This window comes from Cucurbita maxima, unplaced genomic scaffold, assembly GCF_002738345.1.
Source record: "Cucurbita maxima cultivar Rimu unplaced genomic scaffold, Cmax_1.0 Cma_Scf00009, whole genome shotgun sequence".
Classification (NCBI taxonomy): Eukaryota; Viridiplantae; Streptophyta; class Magnoliopsida; order Cucurbitales; family Cucurbitaceae; genus Cucurbita; species Cucurbita maxima.
In genome coordinates this window covers 5,556,406-5,572,138 of record NW_019272025.1, presented here as the reverse complement: position 1 = coordinate 5,572,138, position 15,733 = coordinate 5,556,406, and the positions used below count along the sequence as shown (strand labels likewise).

Sequence of the window (15,733 nt, the reverse complement as noted above, 5' to 3'; positions counted from 1 at the left end):
TTGGAAGTTAATTCATTCACCACATCATTATTGTTATTATTATTATTATTATTATTATTATTGATGTTCAATTATATAACTATAGACGACCCTCTTTCAATATCAATGTCCTAACCCTATTCCCTCTTCACATTTCTAAAGTTTTAGTCAACTTTGTGTCGGATAAGACTCGAACCTTTTAATTTTAAGTGGACTATTGTGAGACCCTACATTGGTTGAGAGTGTAACCAAACATTCTTTAGAAGGGCGTGAAAACCTCTTTATAGAAGAGTAGACAATATCTACTAGAGGTAAGTTTGTGCTGTTACATCTATGAATTTTTAATCGTCTCCGTGTATATTCAAATTTTTAATCTTGTTAAGATCCGAACCTTTCAATTTTAAGTGGACTATTATGAGACCTCATAGAGAGTGAAACAAAGCATTCCTTACAAGGGTGTGGAAACCTCTCGATAATATACGTGTTTTAAAATCGTGAAGCTGACAGCCGCACGTAACGGGTCAAAACGGACAATATTTATCTTAGCTTGAGTGATACAATTATGATATTTATCTTAGACGATAATATACGTGTTATAAAAATTTGAGAGTCAAAATTACATAAACAAAAGCAAAATTAGCGTTTAAATGGTAAGAAACATGCCTAGATTGAATACCAGGCTAAACCCTAATTATAATGATTGGTCCCCAGTCTCAAATCAATTTATTCAAATCAATAACAAAAATAATGTAATGTGACGTTTTTCTTAAATCATGATATAAATTTTATTTAGGTTTTTTTTTTTTTTTAAATACAAAAATCACGTAAGATAAAGATATCCGAAGACATTAGTAATTATCCCTACACTGTTCAGTTTACTGTGCGCAAATAAATGTCCTTTTTTTTTTTTTTTTTTTTTTTTTTTTTTTTTTTTTTTTTTTTTTTTTTTTTTTTTTTTTTGTAAAAACAATGAATTTATTTATTCGGATATATTTAACATGACTTAAAATATTTTAATATTTAAGATCCCACGAATTATTGAGTAGAATTTGGCTAATTAAAATATATAATTTTAATTAAATAGTAAAAATATTGAATTTATAGGAGAGAGTGAAAGAGGTGGATTAAATTATTGAAGGGGTAAGATAGTAGAGGGGAATATTGTGAATAATTGGATACGTTTTTATGAACCGTATCCAAATGTATGCTATATCATATTTGCTATGGTAGGTGGTGGGTGGTTGAAGTAGCAATTAATTATTCATATTTTCCACTCTCCATAAATTATTAATTACGCTCCTCTCATAATTCTCATCTAATTGTTTCTTGCATTTAATTATTACTTTCTATTTTTATTCATATATATATATATAAATAACTTGAATTTAGCCGACATAAGGACGTGAATAGCTTAACTTGCGAAGACTTTAAGATTAAATATGCATGGTGGTCCAATCTCCAATAACTTGGAATTTAATTCTAAGAATTAAGTATAATATACCTCTAAAATTTAAATTTATTCATTGGCTTTCAAAAGTGTCAAATTCTCAGTAAAATTCTAAAATGAATATGTTTTATAAAATTATATTTTCTTAATTAGTTTCAAACCGACCATTTTTTAAAAATATTTTTAAAAGAAAAATAATAATAGGTATGAGAGATGGTAAAATTTCACATATGTTAAATTAACTAATATATTTTGTACTACCATAAGTACAGTCGTTGAGACTTAGAATGTTTGATTCTATGAGAATAAATAGATATAAACTGTGACAAATAATAATGTAATGTGTCGTTGAAATTGAAGCGTGACATATTCTAATCAATAATAGTGTCGAATAGAATAACTTATGAATCTAAGCTAGAGGTGGCTTTAAAGGCCCCACTAAGTTAACGGAAAAAGAAAAAAAACTAAGTGATGGGTAGGTCAGTGGGTGTCACGTTGACTAACATTGTATTTCGAAAAAATCAATAATGTGATGGTCGTCCATATTCCACACCAAGAAAATTGGAGTTTGGTATTCCCTCCAAAGCCTCCACATTAAAATAAATCTTTGTTTTAGGAAAATGAAAATCTTTGTTCCAGGATTTCTATGCCCACCATTAATATAAATCCTAAAACAATTTTCCCTACTCAACTTTATTTACACGGTTGACCGACTTCGGCATTTTTAATCTCTGGTCTCCAAGTTATTTACACGGTGTTATATGCGTTACATCTTATACTATACGATGAATATGATGTTCATGCATACATTTGTTATGTACATTGAAAAATCAATCATAAGACCTAATGCATATTTTTGAACAACTTAATGAAAAAGATGTGACAATTACCTAATTTACGATCACAGGAAGCTAAGTTAGGAGAAACTTGACTTGGCTAACGAATCAGTTTGGGTAAAATATCCCAAGATTCCCGCTTATACACGATAAAAAAAATATATATTAGTATAACTCAGTAAAACGAGTTAATTGCCTACCATAACTATAGAAAAATGACACCAATTAGGTACAACAAATAACTTTGGTCACTTGATGAGGCAAACATGCCCTTCTTAATACCAAATTTCCAGCTTTTCGTAAATGATATGATAGGCTAATTACTTGAACTATCTTCAGATATTCCAACCTATAAAATTGAACATAATCCATTTTATATGACATGAGGTAGATTAACTTACCCAACACCAAATGACTCGGTGGCATAGGTGATGGAACCCTTGAGAAAGATATTCTACTAACAATTGGCACCCAAAAAAACATACCCAGTTCAATTCACATATTAGTTTTATCAAAACATTTAGTGAGAGTAGACATTTGATAAAAAGAATAATAAGACACAAATTGATAAAACAATCTTAAACAGTTAAAAGATGAAATTAAAAAATAAAAAAAAAGGACCAGAATATGTTTCTAGAAGGAAGACACACAAGGCTAGTAAAATAGGAGGGTACAATAATTTTACTTTGACAAAATGGTAATAGAAATGAATGTCTCACCAAGATATAACGGCATTTTAATGGAAACATAGATAAAGGTATCATACTTGTAAGCCTACGGACAGAAATATATGCCTTTAGGCCCTAAAATTGGAAGAAAATGAAATTTACAGCAATGTTGCTGATCATAATTGGTTGATTCTTCATGCTTTCTAGTTCTAGAATGTGTATGGTAGACATTCAAACTTTCGACTTCTTAGTCGATAGTACATATTGTTGAGGATTGTTGGGAGGGAGTCCAACGTTGGCTAGTTAAGGAGATGATCATGGGTTTATAAATAATGAATACATCTTCATTGGTACGAGGCCTTACGAGGAAACCAAAAGCAAAACTATGAAAGCTTATGCTGAAAGTGAACAATATCATACAATTGTGAAGATCCTAACATGGTATCAGAGTCATGCCCTTAACTTAGCCATACTAATTGAATCCTCAAGTGTCAACAAAGAAGTTGGTAGCCTCGAATGTGTAGTCAAAAGTGACTCAAGTATCGAACAAATGGTGTACTTTGTTTGAGGGTTCCAAAGAAAGAGGTCGAACCTTGATTAAGGAGAGGTCGTTTGAGGGCTACATAGGGCTCAGGAGAGGTTTTGTGGTGTACTTTGATCGAGGGAATGATTGTTGAGGATTGTTGGGAGGGAGTCCGACAATGAGAGCTTATGTTCAAAATAAACAATATCATACCATTGTAGAGAATCTAAATGAGTTCATCTCTGCTCAATTGGCTCACCATCCCTCATGCTAGTTTTTCTAATATTTATTCAAATTGTAGATAAAAATAATAATATAAAGAGAGCTAGAGATCAGGGACCCCACCCCCCCAAACTTGGGGACTAAGGTTGCAAATTGAGCCTAAATAGTGCCGATAGTTACTAGGAGAAATTAATGATAAACCAAGATTATCATTAAATTTAAATCGTACATCCCTCTCATCTTCGAGGAACAGAAAAACCTACCTTGGTAGGAGAATTACATTTCATGCTTGGTGGAATATTTTTATCCACGGCCAATAACATGCCAAACAATTATGAACTTAGGAGATATATCTACATAAGAAAAAGCCATACCAAAACCAGTGAATAGACGAGCAATCAGTGGTTGGCCATGAAGTTCTTGCATCAGTCCTCTAATACATGAAGTCGTTCGAGCTCAAGAATATGTCCACTCAGAAGGGCTGTCCCATTCGTAATGTTCCTGCCTCTGCACTGCTGCAGCTGTTCCCGGAGGCTTCGCACAACTTCATTGAGCCTCTGGATATTCCTTTCTTGAGACAACAATATCTGCACCAATTCAATAGAATAGGTGTAAAATGACTATACTAGAATAGAAAACGTAGTAGAATATCACGATGTAGAAAACAAAGCTCAGACAAAAATGGGAACTAAACGGCAGGATAAGTTGTCTATCTGGGAAGGTGGCACGAAACTGTCTATTCCTCAGGTAATAAAATATAAGTACCAGCACTTCCAAGAACCCCACGATCCCCCTTGATGTCATGTTATACATTCCATCTAAAATGGCGGCTCGTAGGTAATGCTCAAGCAATTGAAGTTTGGGATTGGTATGATGTTTCTCTATGAACTTCTATTAATTCATTAGTTCTGCCACATCAACTGACAGATTTTTGAATTCCTGTAACTTATCATCCTCTCAGCAACCAGCATCGTTTATACCAAATCTGAAAGTAAAGCCAGATGCAATTCAACGTGCCACAGCCCAAGTCAGGATATGAATCTAAATAAAAATATAATGACGGTGACGATCATAATAAAAATTAGACTTCAGGATTCTCTTAATCTGGTTTTTAAATTTTGTGCCTGTCCAATTCAGCTTTCAACTGGTTTATTATTTTTGTCCCTGTTAAATGGGCTTACCGGGTGCAGATACCCATATCCCTCCTCCTTTTTCTTTTTGTAGTTATATTTTTTCTGTTTTTTACCCAAAAAGGCGCCCCATGGTTCTATCTAAAATGAGCATGGAGGAGTCGTCAAGCTAAACCTAACTTCTATTGGTATAGTTAATTAAGTCTATAACATTCAACAGAAAAGATTTTAGGCTGAAAAGATGCTTATCATTTACTCGAGGCCAGATTACTTTTTCAACCCCTAAACAAATAGTTTTCAATTCTGCTCCTATACAAGTTTTGAAGATGTCTTCCAACTTTTGATAAACTCAAAATCACCCCTTCAATAACTCCATGAAACAGAAATGTATAATTTATAACAAACCGAAAAAATGTAGTCAAAATTTAAAATTACAACACGATATTTAGTTTGAACATAAAATTGTAAGATACACACATTTCCTAGTTCGATAAATTTCTTTAAAGGCATGCTCAAAGAAGAATTCTTAAAAAAATTTAAAATGAAGGAAATATTTAACAGATACAATCTCAAGGGCTCATCTATGTGACTCAGATAACACATTATAGGATCACACAAGAGATTCAAAAAGAAACTTACACTAATTGGAAGGCAGATAGGAAAAAAAAAATGGCCAACAAACAGCACTCAGAATGAAGAGGATGATAATGATTCTCTACCTGGTTAAGAATTTATGCCTTTATGATTTAACTGGCCTCAGCATTCAGTGACATGTAGCTCATTTTTCAGGGGTAGATATAATTTAAGCTTTCATTTGACCATATGCAGAACATAAATATTTTTCATTCAAGTCTAACCTTAGGCAGAAAACAAAAAATAATCGCTACTTTTCAAGCAACCGTGTGGAGCAACTCCTTTCCTAGCCAGGACATACAATCTACTTAGGACCTATACTTCCTTCATTTCTCTAGTAGGACAAGCAAGCTTTTAATGTCATAAAATTAAGGTAACATCTGGAACAAAAAGTAGTTTAATAAATGACATGAGATATAACCAAATTGGTAATTAAGACATTTTCTTCAAACATAGCTCAAAGAGTGGCTTGCTAATAATCAAAATATAACAATTAAAAACAAAGATTCATAAAATTCAGATAGATTAGGTAATCTCCATATCTTTTAGACACTTCCACAGAAAAATCAAGCGTTAATTTGGCAATAGTTACAATTGCTGCTTCAAACCCAGTACAATGTCCACAGCAAAGGCTCGATTAGTAAACTTATTGCCATGTATATGCTAAATCATTAAAATGTTCATTGGTGAAATCTTGCCAAGAGTATCAGCCAGATTACTATTTTATTTCTAGTGCATCACATAGAGAGGAAATGAATGCATTTTACACAGCGTCACAGCCTGAAAACTAAATATTACCGCATTAGGATCACTTTTTTCTTTTTTTAGGGGGGAAATGAAACTCATAATGGAAGCCAATGTTCGCTCACTAGTCCTATCCTAGAACTCCTAGAATTCTCGAGTTAAATTTATTACTAATTCATTCTTCTTCTATTGCTCGACCAGCCAAACTATTTAACATGCCATCCTAAAGTTATACCCAGGGAAAAGAAATCACTACATTACATAATTAGAAAGTATCCTGCACCCTGAATGTAGCACGATAGACACCGCTACCGATCCACACTCTACACCCCTGTGTGCCTGAACTAATCATTCAGCCACCCTAAACAAATGACAAACGGATATTCACAAGTACTTCAATTTAGGCCATCATAAAGCATAAGTTCATTTAAAAGAAAACGGTACGGTTGATGGTGTAATTGTAGAGGACATATTACCTTCTCCTTAACTGCTTCTTCCCTCGTTGATATCTGTTGCTGCTTCTGGGAGTTTACCCTGGTATCAACCTCAGGTACTAGTTGTTGCTTCCACTCGAATTGAGAAGTGATAATGAGAATAACGAACAAAAACACAAGTAACATGGATCTAGACATCTTTACAAAGGGCTGTCGATATATCTGCACATGATTAAGATAAGATTCAACTATCACACCGCATTGATTTATATGAACGCATAAAAGACCTCGCATAGACATAAAACAAGCCTGAAAATCAGGATTCACAGAGCAACCCTGGGCGTAGCGATTGGACCTCGGATGAGGTTCAAACAATGATCGAATTGGCTTAAATTGAACTCAGGATATCGAAAATGAAGAAAAGAACTTACCTATGGACAGCTATGAGAATTGAGAAAAACCCTAAGTCGAAGATCAAGCGGAGAATTCGTGGTAGCTTCTTTTATCTAAACTTGACGTAAGATGGCGAATCAGAAAGCGGTTCCGCACTTTTGAAGAACAGTGTGGATCGCTTGAAAATTAAGGAAGCGGAAGATAGTCACGAACCCTTCAATTCAACTGTAAACCGGCTGCGGCGAAGCTTTGGAAGATGGCAAACAGCTTATTTTGCGATTTCAGAAGATCGCCGACAAACAAGAAGATACTGCTTCCAATTTGGACGCGCTTCAGCTTCACGTTTTAACGCGCGCAAGTGACCACACCAGCACTAATTATAATAACATTGTCTTAAAAGTTTATAAATCTTGGAACAAAAAAAGAATAATAGTAATAATTTTTTTGTTGTCTCTAAACATTTTCAAGAATATTTATTTTACTTTTCATCATATTGTTTTGTAATAAATACATAAATTCACATATAGGTATTTAATTGGTTGATTTAATATACTTAGTATTAAAGTTATTTTTCAATTATTTAGAATAAAGTAGGCATATAAAAATTTTGAGATAAAATAATTTTTTAAAAAAATTAAAGACTAAAATATACTTTAATAGTCTAATATATCAAAATAGGCTATAAAAGACGAAATCTTTTTTTCTTTTTTTTTTAATAAATAATATATGATACCGATGGTCAACTATAATATGTATAAATGCTTGAAAACAAATAAATAAAAGAGAGTGACATTAACATAACCATAAATGTAAATGTAATAATGAACATGATAATTATAAGTTACAAAGTACATGAAGAGAAGCTATAAAAATGATGAGAAGAAATGTTAGAAGGCCAATGTTAATGTAGACGTTGTTACGCTCTAGCTTCTTTAACTTTATTCTCCTCGTGATGCTGCCTTGACACGGCGAGGCCTCCGCCTCTGACAATGCGGTCGGTATGGGCAAGTGGGTGTATTTCTCCGATTCTGAGAAGTTCATGATCATCGGAGTTGGATTTTGAGTTGCAGATAGCAAATTATCGTCTAATGTAATTATGTCGTCTTTCAACAAATCTGCATACAATTCTTCATCTTCATCGTTACCCTTCAAGAGATTGACATCCAATCATTTTCTTATGACTCGAAAAATTCTATCAATCTAATTCGATATAATTTGGATTGGATTATAAAATTATTTGAGTTGGGCTAGCTATGGTTCTTTAAAAAAAAAACAAAAAAAAAAACATATAATTATATATTTATAACTATTTTTAATATTAAAAAATAAAATAGAAATTTTTAAAAAAGGCAAAGAAATTTAGTGACGGATTTGGGAATTGTGAAATTGAACGTGAGAATCTGATGAAGCTGACCTTTTCACGACTGAGGGATTCGTGCAGCGCCGGGTCGGACGTTTCTTTGCGGTGGAATTCAATGCCCGAATCAATTTGCTCCAGCGAGTGAGAATCGAAACTACTGCTGCAGTTCTTCGAAAGCCTATCGCTTTCACCCCCCACCTTCTGTCCAACTCCGCCGTCCCCATCCTCGCCGGAACCCTGCACTTTACTCGAACCCGCCTTGTCGGAGTTGTTCCGGCGAAAATCGTTGTTCTTCCGGAGACGACAAACCACCATGGAATTAGAATCCTGCAGTGATACAGAAGTTTAGGTAAGCAGCAAAGGAAAAGGAAGGAAGAATTGCAATTGAATTTGACCTGGGAGGTGTCGTTCAAGCAATACTCGTGCATAATCCACTCTGTTCTCTCCCCTGTTGGAGCACGTCCTAAATGGAAAACCAGAGTCCTCTTTGTTCCGATAATCTCCGAGCCGGACTTCACGTTTCGCTCTTTTCCGGTGGCCTTCCAGTACCCCAATTCAGTCGCCCTCTTGTTCTGTGTTCCGTTTGGGTATTTTCTTCCTCTCGGAGAGAAGAAGAACCACTCGTTGTCGGAAGGGATTCTCGATTTCCCTGTTGTGAAAGCCCAATTAAAAATCACCAAATCAGCCCTGTTTAGATAGGAAGTGATGAAGGAAGGAAGGAAGGAAGGAGAAAAGGGCAAACCGGGAAGGTCCCATGGCTCGAATTTGCAAATCTCGATCTCGGAAATGACATCGACGCTGTCGTCGGAGCCTTGGAGCTTCTTCTTGAGGTAAAATAAAATCAGTTCTTCGTCTTTGGGGGAAAATCTGAAGCCGGGGAACATGGACAGAGCTGCCATTGACATCTCCGCCTCTCTTGAAACTCCTCCCATTTTCCCCTTCCCCTTCCCCTTGGATTCCAGTTTGTGTTGGTTTTGTTCGTCACAAATTCTAACTGGAATTCGTTTCTTTAAGGCTTCCGGAATTAGGAAAACAAAACTTCTCGACTCCGCCGTCAACCTCGGTTAAGCCGTCTTGTGCTTCGCGTTATGCTTTTCTTCGTTTCTGCTCCCGGGTTGCTCCAGTATTCAGATTCGTTCCCCCCCTGCTCCGCCGTCTCTCACGTGCTCGCTGCCTCTCCGCCCACTCGAACCAACCACGCTGCTTCGCTTTGCCCGTCTGGTGCCGAATGCAACCATCACCTATTGCTAAACAGTTTAGTATGGTCTAGCGTGATTTTGATTTTGAGATGTATAGTCATTGTCATTTTTTTATTTACTAGAGATACCTTTGCAAACACTTTGGTTATAGTGATTGACTAGCACCAATAGAGACCAGAAATTTGTTCGGATATTAAGGTACAACAAATGAGATCAAAGCAGAGCTTTTAGTTGTTTCATTTGGGTACCGTAAAAAACTAACCTCATCAACTACTAGTCGGGCTTACTCGATCAATTTTAACATGAAATTGGCTAAAAAAAAATTAGAAATTTAAAATAATATATTGGATATGGTGGCAGTCTATTTACATTTTCCGTCGTATTTTCTTCCTTAAAGCCACCGAAAGTAGCCATTTGGAAGCATTGAATAATATATATGATGTGTGGAAGAAGAAAAGATTCTTAATCAAAGTAATTCCCAATGAAAAAGAAAACGAAAAACAGAGTTTTTATACGTAATTATGTGTATTAATGATCATCCCTTCATAATCTGTGGAATCCCATTATGATTATCCGTTTTAGCAGCTGGAATTTGATCCAATTCTGGCGTTGTTTCTGGAAACAGAATATCTCGAAGGCAGTTGAGAGATTTAACTTGATGATCATCGCCCTGTTCTTGAAGATTATGAGTAAAAAGCTCCGAAAATCTGTTTGAATTTTGTTGGTGGGTGGCCGTCGATGGGTTAGTTGTATTCAAGCAAATACTTCCCCATTGGATTTTCTCAGAAATGGGATTTGATTTTTCTAATGAGTTCTTTTGAGAGCCGCCATGGACGAAGCTCCATCGGTAACTCTTCTTGTCATCGCCGTCGTCCATGTTGAGCTCAATCGAGTGCAGATCACTTTCCTCTGAATCCGAACATTCTTGTTCTTGATCTTGATCTCGACATGACCCGAAATTGATTCTCTTCAAATACGCTTCCAATTCCTTAATTTTCTCAAATTTGTTGCAACAATGGTCTTGTTCATGTTCATCATTTCCGACGAGATAGCCTTCAAGCTGGTGTTTAAGTCTTTCCACGGCGGCGTTTTTCTCCTCGAACTCAAATTTGGCCTCCGACAGCTTCATCTGAACTCTCTCCTCCCGTAAAACATCCACCAAACGAAGCATTTCCCTCTCCTTCTCCACTTCTTCCCTTACCTTCGCCGATTCCCTCTTCAACTCCTCCAACTCCGCCCGGTCTTCTCCGATCCCCGCCGCCAACTCCTCACAAATCTGCTCCAAAATCTCCTTCGCTCTCTTCTCCCTCTGCAAATCTCTCCTTAATTTCGAAACCAACGCTTTGGTGTCAGCAAGCTCCTTCGCAATGCTCTTGTTCAATCTCTCCGCTTGTCTTCTACGCTTCTTCTCAACCTCAATTTCATCCGCCATTGAAGTAATAGCTCTCTCTCTGTTCTTCCACGCCGCCTTCATAACAACCTCAATTTCATCGTCACGGAAGCTCTGTTCTTTCACTATTAATTCATCCACTCCGCTCTTCGCTCGATCCAACTCTGATTTCAGAGCTGAAATCAGAGACAAAGCTGATGATTGCCGCTGTTCTTCATGTCCACAAACATGATTTAAAACTCTTAAAAGTTCCTTTGATGTCGTCAGCCAATTGCTCACTTCCTTCAAACGGGTTTTCACCACATTACCATTTTCAATCTGCATTGATTTAATTTTAGAAATTGTGTTTAAAATAATCAAATCTGGTAAAGAATATAATTACAGCGAATCTGTTGATGTTAAAGAAATATATAATTAATCATTTGGATTCTTTCTTGAATTAAAATATTTGAAAAATCAAATTAAAAAATAAAAAAAGGGTGCCGCAGAAGTACAGATGGAAAATGACAGGAACCGAAACAAGTGATGGGTGAAAAGAGAATAGAATTGATGATTTCGTGGAAAGGAAGCAATAATGGATGAATCGTACCTCCATTAAACAGTCTTTGCCATGAAAATTCGAACCACCCATCACCTCCCCTGTTCCTGTTCTTGTTGTTGTTCTTCTTCTTCCCTGTACTCTGCCACCTTCAACCTTCTAAAATTTTTAAAAAACGAGTTTAATCAATCGAATCCCACTTTCCAGAGTTCAATACCGAAATCAAAATCATAAACTCACCTCTGTTTCTAAGATGTTGAAACTCGGATCCGGATCTGATAAACACGAGTGCCAGATCTGAGAAACCAATTCCTGGGTTTTGATTACCTCCTTCTTCAACTTCTGGGTTTTCTCCGCCGCTGATTTCCGGGCTGAAACTGAAACGGAGCATTGTTTACCCTTTCCGCCGCCGCTGTCGACTGAGCATGACGGCGACTGGTTGGCGAGGTCGCCAGAGGATAACTTGGAAGAATGGGATTTCGTGTTCATTTTCCAAGTGGGTGGCTTCTTGAACCTATACTTACGGACCAAAGTGGAAGAAGACGGCGACGATAAACACACTCGTTTTCTAATCTTACATTTCTTCTCTGTTTTCTGGTCTGTCCAAGACATTATTTATGTTTCGAAAGAACTAAAAAGGGGGAAGAACAAAAAAGGAAACCCCGAGAGGTTGGAATTTTCTGTGAAGAGTTTACTTACTCGGCGGTGGGCGTTGCAGAAATTACGGTGGAGTTCATGTGAGCGTGAGAGAGGGTTTTGGTTTATAGTAGGAAAGTTTGAAAGAGTAAGCCTTGAATTCAGCGACGAAAAAAATCCAAAGTATTAAAGATTCTATTTTTTGGTCGGGCGGGCAGTGTTGAGTCAAAGGGATCTCGAAACCCAGTAACAAAAAAACACAGAGGGTAAAAAGAACCAAAGAAAGAAGGCGTTTGTTTGTTTGAATGGGAATAATACCTTTGTTTCAGAAATCTTAAGAGGGAAAGAGATGAGTTGGCAGCCACGTAGGCATCAACAGACCATCAGGGGGTCCACGTGTAAATGACATATTCCTAGCCACCCCAGTTTACTGAATGATCCTGAGTTTATAAATAAAGAATAATACGAGGCGTTGCATGTTCAAAGTGGACAATATCACTCACTTAGTCTTGTCACTTAAAAAAGGGGAGGGGATTGTTGTTTGGGTTTGTGTTTGTTTGTGTATTCAAAAGTTGAGCTTATGCCCCCGAGATTTTGAGTTGAAAAGTAGAGAGAAACAATGAAAGGAAATTTGATAGACAGATATTCTTAGGAAGGCAGTAAGGAAAGACAAAATATGGGGTAAAAGGGTACAAAAGGAAGTTGGTGGTGACTTTTAGATACAATCAACATTTATCATTGTAGACTCATAATATTATACCTACCTTTTAAACCTCTCCCTTTGACCCTATTTCCCTACTCAACCTTACAAGCTACAAACTTTCTTAGTATAACTTTCATACCAGTGTTAATTATCTCTAAATCTGTAATTTTTTTTATTAATTACTTAGCATGAGATACTTATTTCAATAGTTCCAATACTCAACCATCTATTTACCACATAATTACTGTATTTACGTTATACAATATTGCATTTATTTCTTAATTATTGTTTATCTTTAATTCAAAAATCATTATTCTGCAAAATTATTCTCAGTTATATTATGATTATCATATTATAAAATAGATGTTGAATCTTGTATTCATATAAATAAATAAAAAATCAATTTGATTGGATAGTGAATACAATACAATTTTAAGAAAATAAAAATAATCAACATATCCAAATTGCTGATTTTATAAAGTTTAAAAAACGTGGTCCCATGGTCTAGTGGTTAGGACATTGGACTCTGAATCCAGTAACCCGAGTTCAAATCTCGGTGGGACCTTTTTTTTTAAATTTAATTGGGTTTTTTGGTGGGCCGAAGCCCACTTGTTGGAATTTCGGTGGGACCTCTTTTTTTTTTTTTTTTTTATAATTTAATTGGGTTTTTGTGATGGGCTGAAGCCTACTTGTTGGTATTGTCGAAGCCCACTTGTTGGTATTGACGTTAGTAGGCACCGACTCCAAATATTCATATTTATTGACATAATTAGATAGAAAATTATTTGATCTATTTGATGAAATATTTAGGCAGTAAATAGTGAAAATGTGAAATAATTAAGAGGGAATATATTTGTAATGTAATTAAATTCAGGAACGGTATATCTACGTGGAGAGGAAGAGGAAGAAGAAGAAAGAGCAGAAAGAGAAGAGAATGGCGATTCCAGTGAAAATACAGAGCGTATCCAAAGCATTCTCTGTCCTCTCCTTCCTGGCCTTCCTCAACCTCCGCCGCTCTTCGTATTCTCTGAACCTCAACTTCCCTTCCCATTTCTTCCCCCTTATTCTCTTCCCCCTTTCCATGGCTTCCCCCAAAATCTCCATACTCTCCTTCCCCTTCAAATGCTTCCCTTCCATGTCCAACATCCGCATACTCACCTCCCTTACGCTCATCTTCATCCCCTCCTCCTCCTCCTCCTTCTCCCCGCAACTCACCACCACCGCACATTCCACCATCTCCTCTGCCGACCCTATCCTCCCGTCGCCGCCCATCACCGTCGTGTATTCCACCTCTATGTCGCCGGACAACCACTGCCATCGCGCTTTCACTGGCTGCCTACTCGAGACGTTCGCCGCTCGATTCTTAATCGGATCGATTACTATCCAACTCACCGTTAGATTCTCCTCTAGATGCCCTAGCCAATCTTCGTATTTCTCCGTGCGTCTAATTGGCGACGGAATCGAATCCTTCGGGTCGATTAGGTCAACTCGAAATGGAGAGCCGAGGAACCAATTCGTCTTCGTCTCGATTGAGTGAACTTTCGAGAACAGGAGTTTGTCCTTGTAATGAATGTCGACGGCAGAGATCAATTCAGAGGTGGAGGAGGAAGAGGAACGGTTGAGGTCACACCGTAGCGATCGGCAATCGAGCACCGGAAAAACGTCAGAGAAGAAGGATCGGTGTTCGGAAGGGAAAGCGGAAATGGCCTGCTGGACTCGCGGATGAGTGGTTGACGGCCAGGAGGTTGAGCAAACCCGGCGCCAGAGCTGGTCCTCGCGGGAGAGGCGGCGGAAGCGGGAAGACGCGGAGGCGGCAGAGGTCAGAGCCGCGCCATCAAGACGGGTGAGAATATGAGTCTGAAGGATGTCGGAGTGTAGAGCGACAATGGCGTCGCCGTCGTCGTCAGCGGCGGCGGGGGCGGCGGCGGCGGAGGGAGGATGATGAAAGGTATAAGGAGGAGGCATGATTTTGATCAAAGCTTTGTAGAATGGAGGGAAGGATTGAGAGGTTTTATATAGGACTAAAGTAACAGTCAAATTTTGGGGTAGATTTGGCATTTCGCAAAACTTTTGGATCAAATCGAAAAAAAAAAATTACATGTGGGGGAAGGAAAGCAAGACCGTGTTTCTTCAGGGGATTCTTTTGAGATATTTATTTTGCCCTTTTTGGAATATTCCCAAATAATTTCATAAGATAAAATAAAAATATCCATTCTTATCCGTTCCTTAAAATATCCGACCTTCTCATTTCATGAATATCAACCTATAAATTTATGTCACATATCATTAAACTATATTATAAATTAAATATGCAATTAAGAGAGTATTAGTTAGATAACGGGTCAAATCTAGTATTAAAGCAATATTTCCCTTTTTTGAGTTTAGGCCTTTAATGTAATTAAAAATTCTAGATTTTACTATTTATCGCAATTATATTTTACATAATAAAGTACATAAATATTATAACTATATATATTATAAAAATGTCATATAGGCCGATGTACATTAATGATGATCGCAATGAAACTGATGGGCAATTTTTAGCTCAAAATTAAGTTCTAGATTTTTATATGCAAGGACAAATAATATCCATAATAAATAAAATTAAACAAAAAAAGAAATTGATTAGCACATTGAAGAAATTATAGAGACCGTGGCGCATGCAAAACACGTGCCTTCCTTGACCTGACCCTGAACGTAGAAGATAAACGCGGCTCCCTTACATTCCCATCCGTTGAAACGACGTCGTTGAATTGGAAGTCGTGGTCGGCACCGTCGCCATCCGCTGGTCGTTGATGCAGACGCCCTTTTTTTTTTCTCCCAAACATTAAATTGCTTTATTTTTAATAGTTTTAAAATTATATTATTATTATTTTATTGAAGTATTAAATAGCAGTA

The 15,733-nt window shown here is 36.7% G+C and overlaps 4 protein-coding genes and 1 non-coding gene across 6 annotated transcripts; 1 reads left to right on the top strand and 4 right to left on the bottom strand.

The window, feature by feature from the left end:
* Nucleotides 1–3,862: 3,862 nt before the first annotated feature.
* LOC111483810 lies at nucleotides 3,863–7,363 on the bottom strand. Its single transcript, XM_023130128.1, has 3 exons — nucleotides 7,048–7,363; nucleotides 6,659–6,838; nucleotides 3,863–4,262 (listed from the first exon to the last, which is right to left on the bottom strand). Exons 2-3 carry the CDS (start codon nucleotides 6,812–6,814, stop codon nucleotides 4,101–4,103), a joined length of 318 nt encoding a protein of 105 aa, XP_022985896.1. The 5' UTR covers nucleotides 6,815–6,838; nucleotides 7,048–7,363; the 3' UTR covers nucleotides 3,863–4,100.
* A 419-nt stretch (nucleotides 7,364–7,782) lies between these two features.
* On the bottom strand, nucleotides 7,783–9,624 carry LOC111483809 (NAC domain-containing protein 40-like). Its single transcript, XM_023130127.1, has 5 exons — nucleotides 9,370–9,624; nucleotides 9,112–9,330; nucleotides 8,765–9,018; nucleotides 8,424–8,696; nucleotides 7,783–8,155 (listed from the first exon to the last, which is right to left on the bottom strand). Coding segments are annotated over exons 1-5 (1,059 nt in total). The 5' UTR covers nucleotides 9,371–9,624; the 3' UTR covers nucleotides 7,783–7,843.
* Nucleotides 9,625–9,898: 274 nt separating this feature from the next.
* LOC111484580 lies at nucleotides 9,899–12,445 on the bottom strand. 2 transcript variants are annotated; one of them, XM_023131233.1, is made up of 3 exons: nucleotides 11,737–12,445; nucleotides 11,548–11,655; nucleotides 9,899–11,276 (listed from the first exon to the last, which is right to left on the bottom strand). In XM_023131233.1, exons 1-3 carry the CDS (start codon nucleotides 12,106–12,108, stop codon nucleotides 10,104–10,106), a joined length of 1,653 nt encoding a protein of 550 aa, XP_022987001.1. In that variant the 5' UTR covers nucleotides 12,109–12,445; the 3' UTR covers nucleotides 9,899–10,103. The 2 variants fall into 2 exon arrangements, with proteins under 2 accessions (XP_022987001.1, XP_022987002.1); XM_023131234.1 differs by having other exon boundaries at nucleotides 11,548–11,652; nucleotides 11,737–12,444.
* An 883-nt stretch (nucleotides 12,446–13,328) lies between these two features.
* On the top strand, nucleotides 13,329–13,400 carry TRNAQ-CUG. The gene has a single exon. It is a non-coding gene; the product is annotated as a tRNA-Gln (tRNA).
* A 320-nt stretch (nucleotides 13,401–13,720) lies between these two features.
* Nucleotides 13,721–14,893, bottom strand: LOC111484036 (probable F-box protein At2g36090). The gene has a single exon (XM_023130450.1). It carries the CDS (start codon nucleotides 14,891–14,893, stop codon nucleotides 13,721–13,723), a length of 1,173 nt encoding a protein of 390 aa, XP_022986218.1.
* Nucleotides 14,894–15,733: the final 840 nt, after the last annotated feature.